The sequence below is a fragment of the Azolla caroliniana genome, unplaced genomic scaffold, assembly GCF_043228905.1.
Source record: "Azolla caroliniana isolate FFs.n. ecotype wild unplaced genomic scaffold, voAzoCaro1.0.p SCAF_4, whole genome shotgun sequence".
In the NCBI taxonomy this organism is placed as follows: Eukaryota; Viridiplantae; Streptophyta; class Polypodiopsida; order Salviniales; family Salviniaceae; genus Azolla; species Azolla caroliniana.
Window position 1 is genome coordinate 5,611,523 of NW_028230439.1, and position 21,327 is coordinate 5,632,849.

Consider the following 21,327-nt stretch of genomic DNA (forward strand, 5'->3'; position numbering starts at 1 on the left):
CTACACCAAGTGGGTAGAGGCCAAGGCTTTGCGCGACAATACCGCAGCATCAACAGCGAAGTTCCTTTACGAATACATTTGGTGCCGTTACGGATGTCCCATCGAATTAATTAGCGACCAGGGTGGACACTTCCTCGACCAAGTAGTGGAGAGCCTAACAACGTTCTACACGGTAGTACACAAGCACAGCACTCTGTACTACCTGGAGGCCAATGGATTGGCCGAGTCCACAAACAAGACACTACAGAACATCCTCCAGAAGATCGTCAACGAGAACTGGACCGATTGGGACACGAAGTTGCACAGTGCATTATGGGCTACCGGATGGCATATAAAACAAGCATCAGGACAACACCATTCCGGTTAGTGAACGGGCACTTTGAAAATGTGTGGTTGGTGGCTAATTAAAGCCTCTTTAAAAGCCGAGCATGTGTCAACCGACTACTATAATAGTACACGACGTGCATGCATGGGAATCAAGAAAAGGCGCCAAGCATGGAGAGACAAAACCTCCGCCTCACAAAGTCCCTCTCATTTCGCAAGAACAGAGCACTAAGTGCACACAACCGATTAAGAGTGATCAAACGAACGCAAGAGGAACGCACATACGTACTAATCCTACCAAGTCCCATAGACTCAAATGGCGAGATGGAACACATGGCACTCTCGGAAGTAGCCAAGAAATGGTTCAAACAACATGACTTGGAAGGGTTCCTAAGAATCGTCGAGGCACCTCCGCACAGCGAGGCAGAGAAAGTCGTGCAGGAGATCAATACGGAGGTCATCACAGAAGAGGCCATCTGCGCCATGACCGGCCTACTAGAGGGTGGATTATTCTCGATCGACAACCCTTCCCCGCAGATGCTCACGAAGTTCTTCGGTGAGTACTCCCTGGCCAGCAAGGTGTACCGCACGCAAGGTGGCCAGGACGTTCTATTCTGAGAGGTTGCTCGTGTGCTTCATGAGTATGGGCATGTACACCCTTGACCAAAGAATATAAAGACTTATGAGGGGGTACAGGTGGATTGGCCGGTGATCATCACTGACAATCTGAGCGCGACCATAGCCTCAGTAAAGGATGGCAAGAAGATGTGGACGGCGGTGGCGCAATGGCTCACCCTTTTAGCGCCACCGGTAGAGCCGATGTGGCCGAAGAAGCGGGGGAGACCGACTGAATCAACCCCCAACCAATCGTCAAAAAGGCAGCAACTACTGGCTAAACATGCGATCGGATGGAAAGCGGTCGGCTCCTCACAGAAGGCGAAGGAGCAGCCTAGCCAGAAGCGTACGGTAGAGAAGGAGACACCGGTGGAAACACCGATGAGACCCTTAAAAATTAAGTTGCGCCGACCCGAACCACAATTGGAACAACCACAAGAGCAAGACCCCTTGGCGGCGTTAATCAATAGCGACACCCTAGCAGAGGAGCAGGAAGAAGAACCTGTCGAGCCCCTAGTACGTCGCAAATAGACACACGACGAGGGCCACAGAGGGGAGGAATCAAGTCCAGTAAGGGACAGTATACCAAAGCCCCGCCCCAAGGAGCCGCAACCAAGGGAGGAGTCAGAACCGGGTCAATCAGAGCCAGTGTTATTAGCACCTGTGTGAAAAGAAATAACGGAACCGGATGTTCAAAAACCGGTGATTGAATTGTCGGTGTCGCCAACGCAACAGCAACAGCAAGAACAGGAATTGTCGCTAACCACCCAGAAGAGGTTCCCGACGAGTGAAGAAGCCACCCCACAACCAGAACCAGCACGGCAACAAAGCACCGGCAGCCAATGGCTACGGTGGATAGGAGAGCAAGTGACCGGGGTGGTGTGCCACATAGAAGCAGAAGAGAGGGCACATATGGACCGGTTGCTCACCACAACCGAAGAACTAGAGAAGGCCAGGTCGAGAATCCGGAGCATGGAACAAGAAGTGGAAAGGACCAGAGAAGAAGCGGCGAAGCTGGTCATCGAAGGACCACAACAATTCGAACTGGTGGCACCGGTGAGTGTATAGAATAATAAGACCTCGGTGACTGAAACAGTTCCAGATAAGAATAAGGCACAGGAACAAGAACTCGCCACGCTGAAAGAAGAATTGGAAGCCCAAGAGGCATTAAAGGCTAGAGAACGTGAAGGGAAGAAGGCGGCGGAGGAAGAACAAAGAAAATTAGCCGAAAGTCTCCGACGAGTCGAAGAAAGCCTGCGTAAAGGTCATCAAGCATATGACCGGCTGAAGGAAGAAAAAGAAAATCTCCTGCAGGAAAAGGACAAACTTTGGCACTTGGCGGAAGTAGAGATCGAGCGACTCAAGGAAGAGCTCTGACAACAAAAGGACCGGAAAGACCATGCTCGCCGTCTGATCAATCAAAGGCTGAAACAAAAAATAGACGACTTTGATCGGCTGCACCGGGATCACAAACATTTGGATGCGAAACACAAGAAATTGATCACTGAAAGTGACCGGCAGTAGGAGAAGTTACAGGAACTTCGGGATGAGGTTAACCGGACCGTGGCAGCCTTGGTAGCGGAACAGTCGAAGGGGGCTGAAGCAGCGAAACGACTGGGGGAAGCGGCGAAATAACGAATAGAGCTAACCCGGCAGCACTCGAAGGCAACAGAGCGGGCTACAATGGCTCTGAACAAAGTTCATACGACCTATTAGACACAGCTCATCCACTACAAAAGCCAAGAAGCGGCAATCGCGAGCCTTATCAAACAATTGAAAGACGAAAAACAGGTTGCAGAGAATAAGTCGAAGATGGAGCTGGGGCGAATCCGGGATCTGGTGCGGACATGGAGAGACTAGACGAAGAGACTGGTGGAAGAAATTTCAGTTCAATGGTGGTCTCAATGGGCTAAGCAGGCACCGGAGTTACAATTGCTGAGAGCGGATGCGGAGAACCGGCAGAAGGACGACGACGATTTCTATAAACTAGACGAGGAAAACATTGTAGCCATAAGGGAGGAATTGTCGGACGACTTCCTATCGTTATCCGGGGACCAATTGGCGGCGGTGAGGCGATTGGTGGAACAATTGGACGACGACCAGCTGGATACCCAACTCCAGCTCGAGCAATATGAACACAAATGGCGACAGCCAGAAGTGGTGAGAAGAACTACGGCGATTAATATCAGTGATGAAGAGCAATGTTCGGAGCAGGCGTCGAATGAAGCCGAAGTTGGGGGAAGTCAGCTAAACATAACTCCAAAGGAGCAGCCGAAGGATGGAAACCTGCACACTGGAAACCATCAGCAGGACGAGCCCAAACCAATAAAACCATAACCGGAAGCCTCGGGACCAGTCGAACCGGAGATACCAAAGGAGGAGCAGCAGCAATAGGAGCAAGAGCAGGAGCATCAACGGACGATGGAGCAGCTACCCGAGGAGCCTTTAGAACCCTTGGACTAGAGCATTCTTGACATTTTGGAAGAAGAGTGAAGGGCGAACCATGGGATTCAATGTACAAGGTACTGTCCCACGAGCATGCCATGTGTTGGCCGGCAAAGACTTAAAAGTCGGATAAGGTCTAGAATGGGAAAGGGATAATTAATCTATAATTATTATTATTTTGAGAAATGAATGGACGGACTCGGAATCGGTATGCCGATCCGGATCCGGACCAATTCGTAGCCGGTTGTCGGTCGGCTCCGGTTCGCACCCAGGGTCGGTGACCTATAAAAGGACCCGGTTAGATTGTAATTAATTAGTGGTTTATTAATGAAAGTGTTGTTCTGCTACATCTTGTTAATCTGTGAAGCTTTTAGTTAATTACCATTTTGTACTTAATATAATCTATCTTACGCGTGTATTATGATCATTAACCACGCCGGTTAATAACTGGTTAGGAATACGTTTGCATTACGGTCTGCGCCTACCCCACTTGCTCCACCCTTTGGTGAAGTATCCTAGAGGGACACCCTATGTTAGGGCTAGTCCGGCCCCAAGAGGTAACAGGAGAGTTGTGAGCCGTTCCGACAGGAAATCGATATGGTCGGTAATCCGACTCGAATGGAAGACAATCCGACCGGTATTCTGGCCCAAACGAAAGAAAAACCGAACGGGAGCCGATCAACTGGGCCCAACCCGAAAGGGAGCCAATTCCGTTGAATGCAAATACAGAAGAAGGCCGACCGAGCTGAAAATCGATCGGTCGAGATTGATCCGGACAAGGGCTAAGCCAGCCTAACCAAAGATCGAGGAGAATAAGCCATAACACCCGGTTCAAGCCTGTGAGCACGAGGAGGAGGCCAAGCGGGCACAATGACTAGGACTCAGAGGAAGATCGAGAACGAGAAGAACCCTCCACACCTACTCTTGAGACTTTGACGGTTGCGGATCGATGTAAGACCGAAGAGACGGCGGGTGGCGACGAGAAGTTGGCAGGCCGAGCGGATTCAAGAAGTGTTCGTCGGGAGGAAACAACGATTACGGAGGCTATAGCAAACGCCAACAAGGATGATGGAGCGACGGTACACAAGGAAGGGCGAAACGAGAAGTGTGCAATTCAATCACGTAAGGGCCTAGAGACGGGCACATATTTGAATGAGGTCTACGTCGACATACGGGTAGAGCCTTTGGAAGGCAAGCGTTGTCGTGTGGTTTTTCACACACGATATGAAAACTAGTAAAACAATTACTTAAGATTAGCTTAATGTATTCATATAGATAAATGTCATGTGTTTTTTCACACACGATATGAAAACTAGTAAAACAATTACTTAAGATTAGCTTAATGTATTCATATACATAAATGTCGTGTGTTTTTTCACACACGATATGAAAACTAGTAAAACAATTATTTAAGATTAGTTTAATGTATTCATATAGATAGATGTCTTCAAGAGCTTCATAGTGTATTTTACTACGCATGAAACGGATAAACAAGTATTAAGTTATGTGAGTGTGAAGTTTGAAGAAGAAGAAAGAAAAGACAAAATTGTAAGATATCCCACATAGATAGGACAACATTGGAACCCAGGATATATAAGGGAAACCAAAACATATTCATTCTATCAATGTGTGGAGTATAAAATGTTCAAGGTGACGTGGGCTACATTGTGTGGTGTGCATGCTTTGGGTGGATGTGCATGCTTTGGGTGGATGTGCGTATGCATGGTCATGTTAATGCTTTGGGCGTATGCGCTTGTGCATGGCTACGTGTACGTTTTCAAATGTACACGTGTGTGCAAGTTTCGGGCGTACACGTGCACGGACGCATATGTGTGAACGAGCGCGCGGATGCGTACACGGCGCAGTCAGGACATGTGCATGTGTGGATACGTACACTACACCACGGTCGGGACTTTTGCGCGCAGACGCGTGTGTGCGAACAAGGCGCAGATGCGTACACAGCGCAGTCGGGACGTGCACATGCGTAGATGCGTACACTGCGTGGTCGAGACTTTTGTTAATGCTTTGGGCGTATGCGCTTGTGCATGGCTACGTGTACGTTTTCAAATGTACACGCGTGTGCAAGTTTCGGGCGTACACGTGCACGGACGCATATGTGTGAACGAGCGCGCGGATGCGTACACGGCGCAGTCAGGACATGTGCATGTGTGGATACGTACACTACACCACGGTCGGGACTTTTGCGCGCAGACGCGTGTGTGCGAACAAGGCGCGGATGCGTACACAGCGCAGTCGGGACGTGCACATGCGTAGATGCGTACACTGCGTGGTCGAGACTTTTGCGCGCGGACGCGTCTACAGTTTGGTTGTGACGCACGTATGAATCGCGCACGAGCTAAACTTTATGGATGATTGGGTCATTTGGCCAAATTATACGGACGGTCGCATGCAACTAAAAGCCAAGGCCATGCAAATAAAAGTAAAATGCATGCATCTAAAAATAAAGGCCATGCAACTAAACGTGGACATGCAAAGTAACATTGGGAAGGAGGATCAACAAAGAGTTTAATATATGTTCCATTTTTTTCCCTCTACTTTTTTTTTCCCACTTCCTTCTTCTTCTTCTCTCTCACATTTCCTTGGGGAACAAATTATCTCTTAGATTGATATCAAACTCTTGGCTTGGCTTGCCTAATCTTTCTTGACAAAAATTATCTCTCATATTCATATTGGACCACTCCTTACATGGCTATTGGCTCCTTTCTTTAAAAAAAATTATCTGTCATTTTCATCTCCAACCCGTTGTAACAAGATTCTTGAATTATAAAAGAATCTATTTTCTTATGCAATAAACTAACGTTTTCTCTCATCTACTCGTCTTATATGTGAATTGCTTGTGTTGTATGTGTTGCACTAAATCCTTCCAGTCCAGAACCCCGGCAATTCCGCCTCACGATCCGCACATAGTGACGGATTTTCGCGACAACGTGGAATGGAGGGAGACGGCACGCCGAGGTGCTTGGGACAAAGAGACGATCGGTTCGAAGGAGGGACATGAGGTGCACAAGGGATGGTATCTGACATGTGGTTGGAGTGGTCGGGAGTCCAACCGTAGGTCATGTGCAGAGGACAAAGGAAGAACGATCGGATCAGTGACATTGTTCGGGAGGTCTACTACAATCGATCAGGGAGGAAGGTGCGAACACCGGATATGGTGGATCGGATGGAGCCGATGGTTTGAGGACATGTGGCGGACATGGTGGATCGAGAGGCTACGGTGGTTTGTATGGAAAGGATGGGCATGCTTGAAGTCGAAAACTAAGTCGGGCAAGGTCAACGAGGATGTGAAGGAACTTGGTTGATCACTATTGCCGAAAATCTCACCTCTTCCCCTTTCTTAGCACATACCAGTGGATGTGGGGTTTGGTGGGGGTGGATGTCGTGAGGATTTTCAGCTATGGTGAGAAAACCCGAGCGGGATGGATAAAACGGGATGTGCAACATTGCACATGCACATAGTAAATTTGTGAAATAAGAATAAGAAACAAATGTAAGGTGCTAAAAGTGCACTACAAAGTTCATGACGTGTAAATGTGATGTGCAATTATGTGCACATGCACATGTAGACTAAACGGGAGTACGTGGAAGTATGGGTGTAGTGAGTAGTGGGCATGGTTGTGTGTGTATGAGAGGAGAGGGAGTTAAGGCCCCATCAATCTGTTCTCCTAAGATCAAGGCAAATATTCCCCATTAAAAGAGGGGAATATTTGGCCTCTTCTTTTGTAATGAACCTCACTCTTTCTACTATAAAAAGGAGTGAGGGGTCACCATTGGGAGGGTCGCCATTTTGTCATTTTGAGGTAGTCGGTTGGGTTTTAGTTATTCTTATCCCATTTCGTTTTAGGATTTTGCTTCTAGGTTCCACTCTCCATCATTTCCTTTCATTAGGGTTTAGTTCTTCTTCTTCTTCTCCTTATCGAGTTAGGTTTTGTCTAGCGGTGCTTTAAGTTCGGCCTATATGGCCACGGTTGTAAATCATGTGGGGTTTGTAATACAATTTGTTTGATGAATCTCCTCTTGATCTAGCCCTTAATCTTTCTAATCTTTGCACATTGTTCCTCCCCCTTTTGTGCTCGGAGGCTCGGTTAAGCTCCCTATTTTCTTTCCCTTCTCTTATCCCTAGTTTATGACCCCAATGGTGCCGCCCGGATCCGACAACGCTACAATGAAAGTTTGATAACCTTCAGGGGCCCTCTGACGCGAGTGAAGAAGCTAGATACTACATCCTGCTAAAATGGAGAGGTGTTCCGATGCTACATATGGTGGATGGCAATGCAAAGTGGATTTATCAGCCACCCTGGTGGTTGTTTCCTCCAAGGGTACCAAACATAGTGGTGGGTGTTGAATTGTAGAGATTGGAGGATGTCTTTGCTGAATGTGGGTTGTTTGAGGCTCATGTTGAGGGGATTATGTCGAGTAATACTATGATGAGGCTTTGTTGCTTCATTTATACATGTGTCACATACGTAGACAAGGGCAAGGACAAGTAGGCGAGCTCAATATTAACAAAGAGAGAAAGATAGATATATAGATAGAGAGGAGTGTAGACAAGAGAACAAGAGAGAGAGCGAGGGTAGACAAAAGAGCGAGAACTAAATTATGCTTCCGTAACTGGTGTTGTTCACCTTGATTGTAATCAAGGTGCCCCGAAGTATTTATACAAGAATGTGGTGGTATGCATGTAAGCTAGGAAACATCAAGAGAATGCATGGAAACTTCTAGAGAGTGCATGTCTATGCATTCTCTAGAAGTTTCTTGAAACTTCTAGTGATTAACTTACAATGTAATAAGTTGAAACTTATACAATACAATAATGCATAGATGGAATGTAGCTCAATTGGTAAGATTGCCCAATAAGACCAAGGGGTCATGGGTTCAACCCCCTACATTCCATCGTGTCTATGATATTATCCTCCCTCTAAGGCCGTCTCTTAGGACTCGAGGATAGCTAATGTGGGTATTGTTGATGAAAATCACGAATGGCCTCTGGAGCATTTTGTAAATGTGTAATTGGTTCCCATGTGGCATCCGAAATGGGGTAACCTTTCCATAAGACCAAATATTGGAGTTGTCGACGACGATATCGAGAGTCGAGGATTTGGTCAACCTCATATTCTTCGCCCGTCGACAATTCCATAGGTGGCGGTGGAGGAGGGTGTCGTCCTGGAATTCGAGAAGGATGGTAGAGTTCGAGGAGGGAAACGTGAAAAACATCGTGAATCCTGAATGTTGGAGGGAGTGCTAACCGGAAGGCGACTGGGTTGATCCACTCGATGATATGAAAGGGGCCTAGTCTTTTGTAGTCCAATTTAGCACAAGGACGTGTGGTGGCGATGTGACGACATAACAACCAAACCATGTCGCCGATTGCAAACGTTGGTGCAGCTAAGCGATGTCGGTTCGCTTGATCTTTATAGTGGTCACCAACAACACAGAGCTCCAAGGAGAGGTCACAATGGACATCGTGTAAAGCGCGGGCATGTGTCTCTACCGAAGGATTGACCGAAGTTGCAGGAATGGAAATGTTGAAACGAGGGTGAAATCCATAGTTTGCAAAGAAGGGGGAAACCTTAGTCGAAGCATGGATACTATTATTGTAAGCAAATTCCTCCATTGCAAGGAAGTTCACCCAATCCTCCTGTTGGTAGCTCACGGTACACCGAAGGTATTGTTCGAGGATTTGGTTGACTTGCTCCGTTTGTCCATCAGTTTGAGGATGGTATGCTGAGGACAATTTGACAGAAGTCCCGAATGTTTGTAGAAGTCGTCGCCAAAAGTGGGAAATGAACTGAGAACCTCGATCAGAGATGATATCCTCAGGTAAGCCATGTAATCAAACAACATTTTTAAGAAAAAGATCAGTTGTCTCTTCCCCGTAAATGGTTTTGGAACATGGAATAAAGTGAGCCATCTTCGAAAACCGATATGACTAGCATCGTGTCATGTCCACCAACCAAAGGGAGGTCGGTGATAAAGTCCATGGATAGAGAGACCCATGGTCGACGTGGAATGGGGAGCGGGTGGAGAAGACCATATGGCTGATGGTGAGGCGTTTTGGACCGAGCACATCCATCAGATGTCTTGATAAATTCCTTGACAAATTTCCAAGGTTGGGGCCACCAAAACCCTCGAGATAGCAATTCTAGGGTTTTCGTAACCCCAAAGTGGCTGGCAAGAGGATCATCATGACAGTTTTGTAGAACCCGTGTACGACATGAACCTTCGGGAATGTACAAGAGATGATTATGATATAGTAACCCATCCCGGGTTGTAAATTGGTTGAGATATGAGCTTTTCCTGTTCAGAGATGGATCATTAATGCGGCCCATGATTTCTTTGGTGAATGGGTCTGACACGGTTGTCGTGGGGATCTCGTTGAGCAAAGAATCATCATGTAACATGCAGGTGGCGAACATTTGAAGTTGATCGGGTCGCAACAAACAATGAGATTGTTGTGAATATGCATCATCTCCTAGGCGCAATGCAAAATCAGGTCGTCGAGAGAGGGCATCAGCTTTCCCATGTTGATCTCCGAGTCGAGATCTCAAAGTCGTAATCGGCGAGAAAAGATGACCATCAGGCTTGACTCCAATTCAATGTACGACTGGTGGTGAAGTAAATTAGATTTTTGCGGTCACTCAGCACCTAGATGCGATGTTGGGCCCCATCCAAATAGGGTCGCCATTCGGTGAAGGCAGATATGATTGTTGCCAGCTCCTTGTTCTAGACTGGATAATTGATTTCCGAGGCGGTAAACTTCCGAGAGTAGAAGGCAATAGGACGTAGTGTGCCCTCGTCGTCTGGTTGGGACAGGACAACTCCAATGGCAAAGTCGGAGGCATCGGTTTCGACTTGGAAGGGCCTTGTGGGGTCGGGGTGGACCAACACTGGGGCTATGAGAAAAGCTGCCTTGAGGGCATCAAAAGCACGTTGCGCCACAAAGGTCCAAAGAAATGGAGTATCTTTTATTGTAAGGATGATTAGAGGTTGTACTAAAGACGAAAAACCATTGATAAATCGTCGATAGAAATTTGCAAAACCAAGAAATGATTGTACCTCTTTCAACCGAGTAGGGACAGGCCAATCGGTGATTGCCGCTACCTTGCGTGCATCCATTGTGATTCCGGAGGGTGAAATCACGTAGACTAGGAATTCGACAGAGGTCTGAGCGAATTCACATTTCTCACTTTTGGCGTAAAGTCCATGTTCCCGAAGTTTGGATAGGACCAATTGGACGTGTCTGGTGTGCTCCTCTATGTTGGAAGAAAAAACTAAAATGTCGTCAAGGTAGATCACCACGAAGTGATCAAGATACTCCCGAAATATATTGTTCATCATGTGTTGAAAGACCGTAGGGGCGTTGGTGAGACCAAAAGGCATCACCTTGTACTCGAAATGTCCATAGTTGTTATTGCTAGGGCCGGACAACAGCCTAACACAGGGTGTCCACTTAAGACACGTCACCAAAGGGTGGTACGGCAGAATGACTTACAGCACAACGCTTAATTAGACCTTAATCGATTACTTAGCCATCCGTAATTAACACGCGTAGGATATGACAATAATCACAGAACGGTAATCAACACTTGAAGATTAAGACCATAAGCTTTATTAATTATCCGCTCCTGATTACATTGTAACCGGGCCTTTATATAGGTCTCCGGTGCGAAATACAAAACGGTGCCAAACGGCACCTTTACGGAATCATTCCGGATCCGGATCGGCATACCGATTCTGGTCCGTCCGTCCACATCTTCTTATATAATAATATGTATATATTAAGACTACTAATTCCAATAGTTCCCAAATAACTATTCCTTCACACTTTGGTTTGGAGTTTGGACCTCCTTTAGCCTTCTTTGCCGGCCGGTAACAATAGCGTGTTCGGAAGGCCGTTTTCCACACGTCGCCTAGCTTGATACGCACCAGATTGTAGGCTCCTCGAAGGTCGATTTTGGAGAAGATACGCTCGGTTTGAAGTCGATCAAGAAGTGTTGGAATTAAAGGCAAGGGGTAACGATTACGTACCGTAATTTTGTTGAGACCCCGATAATCCACACAGGCGTAATGAATCATCCTTCTTCTTGACAAATAAGATTGGGGCTCCATCTGATGATTTGGAGGGTTGAATGAAGCCCTTGCTTGGCGAGGTTTTCATCCAGATATGTGTGAAGGGCCTCAAGTTCAGGTTCAGATAGCCCATAGATGTGCCCAAATAGTGGGTGTGTGCCATCTTGGGGTTTGATTGGGCAATCATAGGGGCAATGTGCCGGCAACCGGTCTGCATTTCGCTTTTCGAACACGTCCAAAAAATCGCTATATCTTGCGGGCAAATTAGTGACAAAAGTAGGGACGCCTTGTGACACAACGAGCACGGAAGTGACCACGCTAGAATCGGCCACAACGGAATCGGCAACGTCGGAGACTGAGTTGAAATCAGAAGAATGTGCACCCAAGTTGAAAGCAGCCCCCACACAAGTAATAGTGTTTGTGGAAATTTGATGAAGTGGTTACACCAATCCACCATCGGATTGTGTGTTTCTATCTCTCTGAATGTGGCTTCGAGCTCCACAAGGAAGGTAGGAAAGTTGTCTAGGAGGGGTGATGAGGTCTCGATCAATGGTGCAAACCACGCTTGTGTCGGCCCAGAGAGAAAGCTGCCAACAAGGCCGACCCGAGAGAAATCACTAGCATAACGTTGGGGTTGTAAGCGGATGATAAGCCGAATTTGATTGATGAGGCCACGAAGATGCGCCCTCGAGCCATTGAATTTGTCAGGTAGGTTGACGTTAGGTTCGAGGACATATGAATGGGAAGAGGAAGGGGTTGGGTTAGATGTTGACGGAAGGTGAGGTTCAACGGGTGAAGGATTGTTGGATGTGCTATTTTGAAGCTCTCACAATGACTAGCGATGGCTTTCATTTTCTAATTGAAGTTGCTCCAAGGTTGCCACTACTTGGTTTAAGGCCAAGTTGGACATGGTAACAAGAAGGGAAGGTGAACAAACTGTCACGGGCGTAGACGAGAGCAAGACAAGTAGGCGAACTCAATATTAACAAAGAGAGAAAGATATATATATAGATAGAGAGGAGCATAGACAAGAGTACAAGAGAGAGAGAGAGAGAGAGAGAGAGAGAGAGAGAGAGAGAGAGAGAGAGAGAACAAGGGAGAGCGAGAACTAAATTATGCTTCCGTAACTGGTGTTGTTCACCTTGATTGTAATCAAGGTGCCCCGAAGTATTTATACAAGAATGTGGTGGTATGCATGTAAGCTAGGAAACATCAAGAGAATGCATGGAAACTTCTAGAGAGTGCGTGTCTATGCATTCTCTAGAAGTTTCTTGAAACTTCTAGTGATTAACTTACAATGTAATAAGTTGAAACTTATACAATATAATAATGCATAGATGGAATGTAAGTCAATTGGTAAGGTTGCCCAATAAGACCAAGAGGTCATTGTTCAACCCCCTACATTCCATCGTGTCTATGACAACATGTCGTTTTCTTGTAGCCATGCAAATTGGCTTGTAACATATGAGTTGTATATTATCCTATGTACTTTTTCTTAACTAATGGAAGTAGTAATGTTTTTTGGGAAAAAAAAAAACTTCGAGAAATCTAGAGGTCAAGAATTTGAGACTTGAGATTTTGTTACCCATTTTAGCGGTATTCTTAAAGCTATAAACATAAAATGGTTAGCTTGGAGAAACCAAAAACTAATTGTGCTTATCAATAGACTAGATTTGCCTCCCGAGTATAATAGCATACATACAACGATGTGTATTTTCTATATTTCCACATAATGGGCATATTAGAGCATCCATTCAACAATGTGCATTTTCCATATTCCACATAATGGGCATATTAGAGAGATTACAAACAAAACATGCTAGTGATTCAACAAGGTTGTCCATTTGTATGCACCTTCTACAAAGCGATTTAGTTCTCAATTTAGACTTTATTATAAAAAAGCAAGACAAACAAACTTTGAATGATGATTTTGTGAGCCTTATTTTTGGATAAAACAAAAATGATGTATCACTTGTTTTTAGACTTGGTTTGAATAAGGCAAGGTAAATCGTCTTTGAACGATGCCCAAAAAACAATTGGTGGTCGTTGTTTTTGTAGAATACTGTAAGTAAATTCTAACATCCCATAACATATAACATAGTATGCCTTCATCATATTTATAATATGAAATAATGCTTCTCACCTACATAACCCTCTTCTTTTCCCATAGTCCTTGGTAAAGAGCCAAATAAACCTTAGGCTTTAAATGTCTTCCACATACATGCCTATAGTTTGTAATATTCGCATACATCCAATTTAGTAACATACATTCATGTGCGTATGATACGTGATATTCGTTTCCTTTTTCTTGCCTTTTGGGTTTTTTTTTTATATACGCGCATCGCAAGTTTGAGATGGACGAAACGAACAAGGCGCGCGACCTCCACTCGCGGCTGGACCAACCGATCATGTTCATCTTCTGGTCCATCTCCTTTTCTGCAGAAGATGAACATGACAACAACCATGATGATGATGATGGTGGAGCAACAACCATGGCTCCTTCTTACTACCTCCTTCTTAAATATAAATATGGACGAATGGATTTTAATCATAATTGGAGCCATTTCACGTGTGAGTATGACACGAATGGGAAGTATGGCTCGAACTATGTACATGCCCAACACACTTTAATGCACTTGTACGATGTTCTTTCACTTCGTAGTAATGTGTTGTGTTTGTGATAAAAAGACCATATTAACTACCAAGGAAAACCCTTTAGCTTCAACATAAATATGGTTGCCTTAATTGTCATTGATAATCTATCCTTCAGTTGCCCCCAAACATATCTTTCCATAATGCCAATGGGATTATAAACATGGACATGCACACTAGTTGCATAACCATAGATACACATATTATGATTAATTATATCCATTTAAATGTGATGAAAGCAATGAAGAATAATGTGCTCAATAGTAATTTAGATAAAATCTAAGATGGATAATTGGTTACATCTATAATATGCAATGAAAGCAATTGAAAACAATCTATTCAAGAAATATTTCTATAAATATAAGTCGGAATTATCCATTAAATGGGATGGCATCAATTGAAAAGATTGTGGTCAACAAACAATTAGACAAATACAAGTTGCATTCTTTGTGCTCAATGAGGAAAGAAGATTAACAACATTCGTACATGTAATTGAGGACAACCCGTACATGCACGAAGTGTGTGGAAAGCATAAAGATAATCCCGTTTAATGTTGAAGGGTGAATGTTTAACTAAGAATGGTCCGATGCATCTTTGTTTCATTCTCAACACTAATACACGTCTTGTCATACTTCCATTTAGTTTTGGTGCTACGAATTTAGTGATATTATCCCTCTTATTGTAGAGAGGTAGTATACAAAACCTTAAAAGCTACATGCAATTAACTAACATTATTCCTAGTATTCAAAGAAATCTACGTATGAAGTTTACAATATATTTAAAATTCTTTTTTGGAAATATTATATATATATTTATTTATTTATTTATTTAAAATTCTTATTGATATTTCCATCTTATCGTTATTTTACTCTCTTCCAAAGCTTCACCGATTTCATCTCACAAAAAAAGAGCAATGTGTCACATTGTGCCATACACCTAATGTCTAGTTATTTTATTGATAAAATCATATTAGTAGTGGGAAACCTTAATATGAGGTTGAACATTTCTTTTGCAAGGAAAACTTTAACAAATTGTCGTGAACTTGGGATAATCATGCACATCACAAGCACTTATCCTGTCACGCCCATGAACTAAAAATAACCAAAAGTTAAGTAGCCAACTCATAAGCATTGGATCAATTGGATTTAATCGAATAGCACGCACTCGCAAGACACCTCATTTCTAGTACCTATAACACATGTTGAGATACAAGGCATGTGCTTACTTGATTCATACTTTTAATAAAAAATGCATACAAAAAAATCATACCTCAAAGTAAGAGCTCTTATAATGATCCCAATTTCGTGGTGGACGATGAGTGTCAATGTGAAAAGTCATATCCCAAATCAAGTAGGGCATCCTTGCTATAATGGTCCCTTTAGGTGAAATATACGATTTCTAACATTTAGAAACTTGTATCACAAAGTAATTGTTTGAGAGTCGTAGAGATGATGATCTAACAACAAAACTTTTGATTCAGAGCCGTCCACCTTTGTGGATAAGCTGAATGTGATCGAGCTCCATCATTTGCTTGCCTTACGAATTATCCTCAATGATAGTAGATGCCAAGCTTGTTAGTTTGACAAGGTTCTCCCATTGTGAACATTATGCCATGTGGGTTTCTTAAGAAAGAATGTAACATAAGTTTATTGGTGGTGGTCCAAGTGTGATGTGATCATACATGTCTAGTGAGCTTATGTCCGTTCTCAAGCACACAAACAATGAACATGCATTAATCTAATAATCACAAGGCCTAGATGTGTGCAACCAGATGCATGACTAGCATGTTAATATGCGTCATATTCCCTCTAGTGGTTAAACAAGCTGCAAAGGTGGCTATACCCTTTTGTAATTATTTGTAAGGCTAACATTGTAAGCGTTTTCAAACGAACTGAGAGCACTATCATGTCCAACATGACTCTTGATATGACCAACATATCCGGTGCTCTGACGATTGTCTTATGGCAGAATTCGGCAAGATTCATCGAATAAAATATAGGGGTGGCGACCGATGCAACCACAGAGGGAAGGCAAATCGCAACCTGAACGAAGAAACAAAAAAAATTGCGATGATGCTTTCCGGGCATTTTTATTCTGTCAACTTGTATGTCCAATACCGGGTGCAAACCCAAGCCTTCTTAAAAGACAGAACAACGTAGGGGAAAACGCATAACTAACGTGACCGCGTGTGCGCGTTGCGTGTGTGTCCGGAGTCCGGACGGAATGACAAGGTGTGGATGGAGGGAGGCCATATCATGGGATTAGGGCAAATCATGTAAATCAATTTGTATCTTCAAAAGGAAGGAGAAAGAAAGAAAGAAGAAGAAGAAGAAGAGGCAAAGAAAGAAAGAACAAAGATCTCGGACCTAACATAGACCTAAAATTCAAAATTTGAAGGGAGCGGAGGCCCCCCCCCCCCCCGCCCAACACACACACACACACACACACAGACGGTTGAGAGAGCCCCCCCCGTCACCGTTACACTAACGGATCCATGGCCGTCATCGTTAGGCTAGAATCGACGGCCACTTAACGGCGCAACCCCCAGGGCCGCCGTTACCGCCCCGTCAAGTCTCCCCTGCCTTCTCACTATAAACCCTCCCAACGCACACCCTCAGCTTCTCCATCGCCATAGCTGTCTGCCTCCTTCCTTCCTTCCTTCCTTCTCCTGCTTCTTCTTAACCTGAGAGCGTCTTCGCACACGCTTCTCTGTCACTCCTCCTCCTTCGCTCTCTCTCTCTCTCCCCTTCCCCCTAACCTCTCTTCTTCCTTTCGCCTTCTTCTTTACCTCCTGTCAACATGAGAGAGTGCATTTCCATCCACATCGGTCAGGCTGGTATCCAGGTCGGAAACGCCTGCTGGGAGCTCTACTGCTTGGAACATGGCATCCAGGTAACCTCCTCTCTTCACTCCTGCTGTTGAGACGCCTCCCCCCTTTGTGGATCCGGTCTTGTTTGTAATTCCCTCACTAGATCTATTCCAGAGCCTGGAGCTGTTCATCTGTCTCGTTATCTTAGATTTTCTTTCTTCGACACAGTATGTTTTGTTCACTGTTCCGTTCTTTCTTCTGTGAATATCTTTAGCCTGAACATCTACCATGTTTTCCTTTAGAAAACTATGTAATTTCCACGCTTCTCCTTTAGGATATCTAGCGCACTTTCCTTTAGCTTATGGATCTGTAAAAGTCCTCAATTTCTTGTAAATTCCGCACTTAATTGTACAGTGCAGCTACTTTGCTGTTTGAGTATGTAGTACATTTGGATTGTAAATATGTATCTTATTATTAACAACGTGTTTTTCCTGTTTTAACAGCCCGATGGGCAGATGCCCAGCGACAAGACTGTCGGAGGAGGTGATGATGCGTTCAACACTTTCTTCAGCGAAACAGGCGCAGGGAAGCACGTGCCGAGAGCTGTTTTCCTTGATTTGGAGCCCACTGTGATCGATGAGGTTAGAACCGGTACATACAGACAACTTTTTCATCCGGAACAGCTTATCAGCGGCAAGGAAGATGCTGCAAACAACTTTGCCCGTGGCCATTACACCAGTAAGTTTATATTGCCTAATCTTCCGGTAGGTTGCGTTGCGTTCAACTTGTACTGTGTTCTATGATTAATAGTTCGTGCTTTTGCGTTACTGTGCAGTCGGGAAGGAAATTGTGGATCTTTGCCTAGACCGCATAAGAAAGCTTGCAGACAACTGCACTGGTCTGCAAGGTTTCCTTGTCTTCCATGCTGTTGGTGGAGGCACTGGATCTGGTCTTGGTTCTCTCCTCCTGGAACGTCTGTCTGTAGACTACGGAAAGAAGTCGAAGCTCGGGTTTACTGTTTATCCTTCTCCTCAAGTCTCAACATCTGTGGTCGAACCATACAACAGCGTGCTCTCTACACACTCTCTCCTCGAGCATACGGATGTGTCTGTGCTTCTGGATAACGAAGCTATCTACGATATTTGTCGCCGTTCCCTTGACATTGAGCGTCCGACATATACTAATCTCAACAGGCTTGTTTCTCAGGTACATTATTCGTAATCTTGATATTTCTTTATCGGTATCGTTTTCTGCTGTCCTTGTCTGCTGATGTGAACCTTCATTCAAATGCTAATAAGAAGTATGCAGCTTTATCATTAGTGTTTCCTGCTGATGTAAAGCTGCATTTTAATGCTACCTCCTTTATCAATGGTGTTTCCGCTTTTTGTCGTCTGTTGATGTGAAACTGCATTTTAATTAAATGCTGATTACTGAACAGCACTTCGATATCAAAACTAAAAGTGTGAAATAAATTTTCTGTTTTTCCGCAGGTTATTTCTTCTTTGACAGCCTCTTTACGTTTCGATGGAGCGCTTAATGTGGATGTGACTGAATTCCAGACCAACTTGGTTCCATATCCCAGGATTCATTTCATGCTTTCCTCGTATGCGCCTGTGATCTCAGCCGAGAAAGCATATCATGAACAGCTATCTGTGGCGGAGATAACAAACAGTGCGTTCGAACCTTCATCCATGATGGCCAAGTGCGATCCAAGGCATGGCAAATACATGGCTTGCTGCTTGATGTACAGAGGAGATGTGGTCCCTAAAGACGTGAACGCAGCGGTGGCCACCATTAAAACGAAGAGAACGATTCAGTTCGTGGATTGGTGCCCCACAGGGTTCAAGTGTGGTATTAACTATCAGCCTCCTACTGTGGTTCCTGGTGGTGATCTCGCCAAGGTGCAGAGGGCTGTCTGCATGATCTCCAACTCCACGAGTGTGGCGGAGGTGTTCTCGAGGATCGATCACAAGTTCGATCTCATGTATGCAAAGCGTGCTTTCGTGCATTGGTATGTGGGTGAAGGTATGGAGGAAGGTGAGTTCTCGGAAGCTCGTGAGGATCTTGCGGCTCTGGAGAAGGATTACGAAGAGGTCGGGGCGGAATCGGCCGAGGGTGATGAAGGCGATGAAGGAGAGGAGTATTAGGTAGTGGTTTTGCTATCTGTTAGTTATGGGGCAGGTAGTTAGTTATCTTGTGTTTGTTTTAGGTCGCCATGGTTGTGGGCTTGTGTGAGTAGGTTAAGAGTATGGTTAGGGTTTGCAGTTATTTGAATTTGCAGAAAAGAGCATGCTCGCTCTTTGGAACAGGGAAATCTCTAGTTGTTTTGGTGTGTTGTCAATCTCCTCTCCATATTCTAATGCAAGTAATTTTTTGGACAAGAAGGAAAATCACTAAATTTGTTGCTCTTTGTTTGTTATATTATTGTTGTCATCCCTAATTTCTCGCATCCTGCTAAAACATTTGTTATATTACTGTTGTCACTAATTTCTCGCGTCTGCTAATTAATCTTCATTAATGACACCTCCAAAATTGCGCGCCCTTTTTTGTCAGTATGCAGTGTGAATATGTTTATGGCGTGATTCCAAGTTTCTTTCATCGCACTGTGCGTAATGATGAGACGCGTGTCTCTTTTCACCCTGTTATAAAGGCTTTTGCTCTTCTTCTTTTTAACAGCATGTTACAAACTTACTACTACCTCCTCCTCAATGATGTGTAAAAAAAGCTTCATAAGTTTATCGCCATAGTCATTGCCTGTGTTGATGATTATATTGTTCTAAATTTTTTCGAGTTTTGTTCTAAAACTTCTGCTCCCAACAAGTTTATGAAGTGTATGGCGTAGAATAATGTCCACCACCATGCTTGATGAGGTGTGTATAGCCTAGAATGATAATCAAATGACCTGGACGAAATGCACCAAAAGTAATGATAATATCTACGTAGTTTAAGAATGGGAAGTAGACAACGACATTAAACCTACAACTTGAGACTAAATTGTATGCTGATCTTGTCTGGTGTCTTGAGTGAATGAGATATTAAAGGAGGGGAGATATCTGCGTGACACGATGGGATCTTTTTGACTCCTTGGTTTCGTTTAATTTACGGCTGGCGTGTACTAGTGGAAAATCAGGCTTTAACTTTTACTTCTTTCCTTTTCTTGCACTCACCATCCCTACCTACTACACCCACACCTTCTTTTCACGAAAGCTCGATGGAGTAATATTATAGAATGGAAAAGCATGGTATGCAATCTATATGTAAATATCTTGTTTATTGTTCTTTGTGGATTTTGTGACAAGAGGGGTTTGGTTTACTTACTACCCTTGTCGCTTGGGTCATGCATACATATAGTTCTATTGATTTGTATAATGGGTTCAAATCCTACTACTCAATTCAAGTGTTACCTTTCTCTTTGCAGTGTTTTTGGTTGAACATAAGTTCTTGTCTACTGATTTGGTCTAGTGTCTCAAGTGAATGAGATATTAAAGTAGTAGAAGAAGAGGAGATAGCAATCATAGCACGACACAATGGGATCCTTTTGGCTCCTCGATTTCATTCAAATTGTATATTGGTTTATCGAACTCATGACCTTGAAACAATTGAGCAAACTACAACTCAACTCATTTCGCCTTTTATTTTCACAAAATCAACTTCCCTAGACTACATGCCACATCATTGTATCAAACTCACAATCTCCAAACACATGATACAATCATCTCAACTATTGCTAGTCTGTACTTGTATCTTTTTCATGGTAAACCATATTCCTAGACACATTGTGAGATGACTCTATGAAGGAATCCAAATATCCAAAAAGTTCTTTAAAAAATGATGTCTTGAGAAACAATTTGATGAACTGCTGAACAACTAGATAATGAGGTGTTGCCTCCCCCTTTCCAAGATGTGCCCAAAATTGTGGCCAATCCAGAGCTATTGATTAATCAATTTTGGACTAATTTTGCATCTTGTTGTGACAAATGTCTTCATCGGAGGTTTATCCCAATTGATAAAACACATTATTTGTCCAATTCCCAATCTTATCATTGTTGACTCTATAAAGTCCAATTATATAGTGGCATAGCCTTTTTCTAGATCAACTTGCATAATAACTATATCTTATTCTATAGATTTTGGACGTCCCATTCTAATGATGTAAGCATTTGCAATATTATCAAGTTACATGTCGCCGAGATATAAAATCCATATTGATTCACACGGACTTCTTTTGACTAGGCAATCTTCAATTCTATCAGCTAAACCATGGGCCGCATTTGAGCAGGACATGGTTCTGAGACAGTTATCCGTTTTCCCGAGAGTTAATGCGGATGAGGGTGTGGTTTAATGACCGCCTGGGTAGTATATTGGAAAGCATGTCCAAATTATGTCCGGGG

The 21,327-nt window shown here is 43.9% G+C and overlaps 1 protein-coding gene across 1 annotated transcript; it reads left to right on the forward strand.

The window, feature by feature from the left end:
- Window positions 1-16,867: 16,867 nt before the first annotated feature.
- LOC147864946 (tubulin alpha-1 chain) lies at window positions 16,868-19,355 on the forward strand. The gene is made up of 4 exons (XM_087317623.1): window positions 16,868-17,019; window positions 17,440-17,674; window positions 17,772-18,142; window positions 18,427-19,355. The coding sequence occupies exons 1-4, from the start codon at window positions 16,927-16,929 to the stop codon at window positions 19,081-19,083; spliced, it is 1,356 nt and encodes a 451-aa protein (XP_087173749.1). The 5' UTR covers window positions 16,868-16,926; the 3' UTR covers window positions 19,084-19,355.
- Window positions 19,356-21,327: the final 1,972 nt, after the last annotated feature.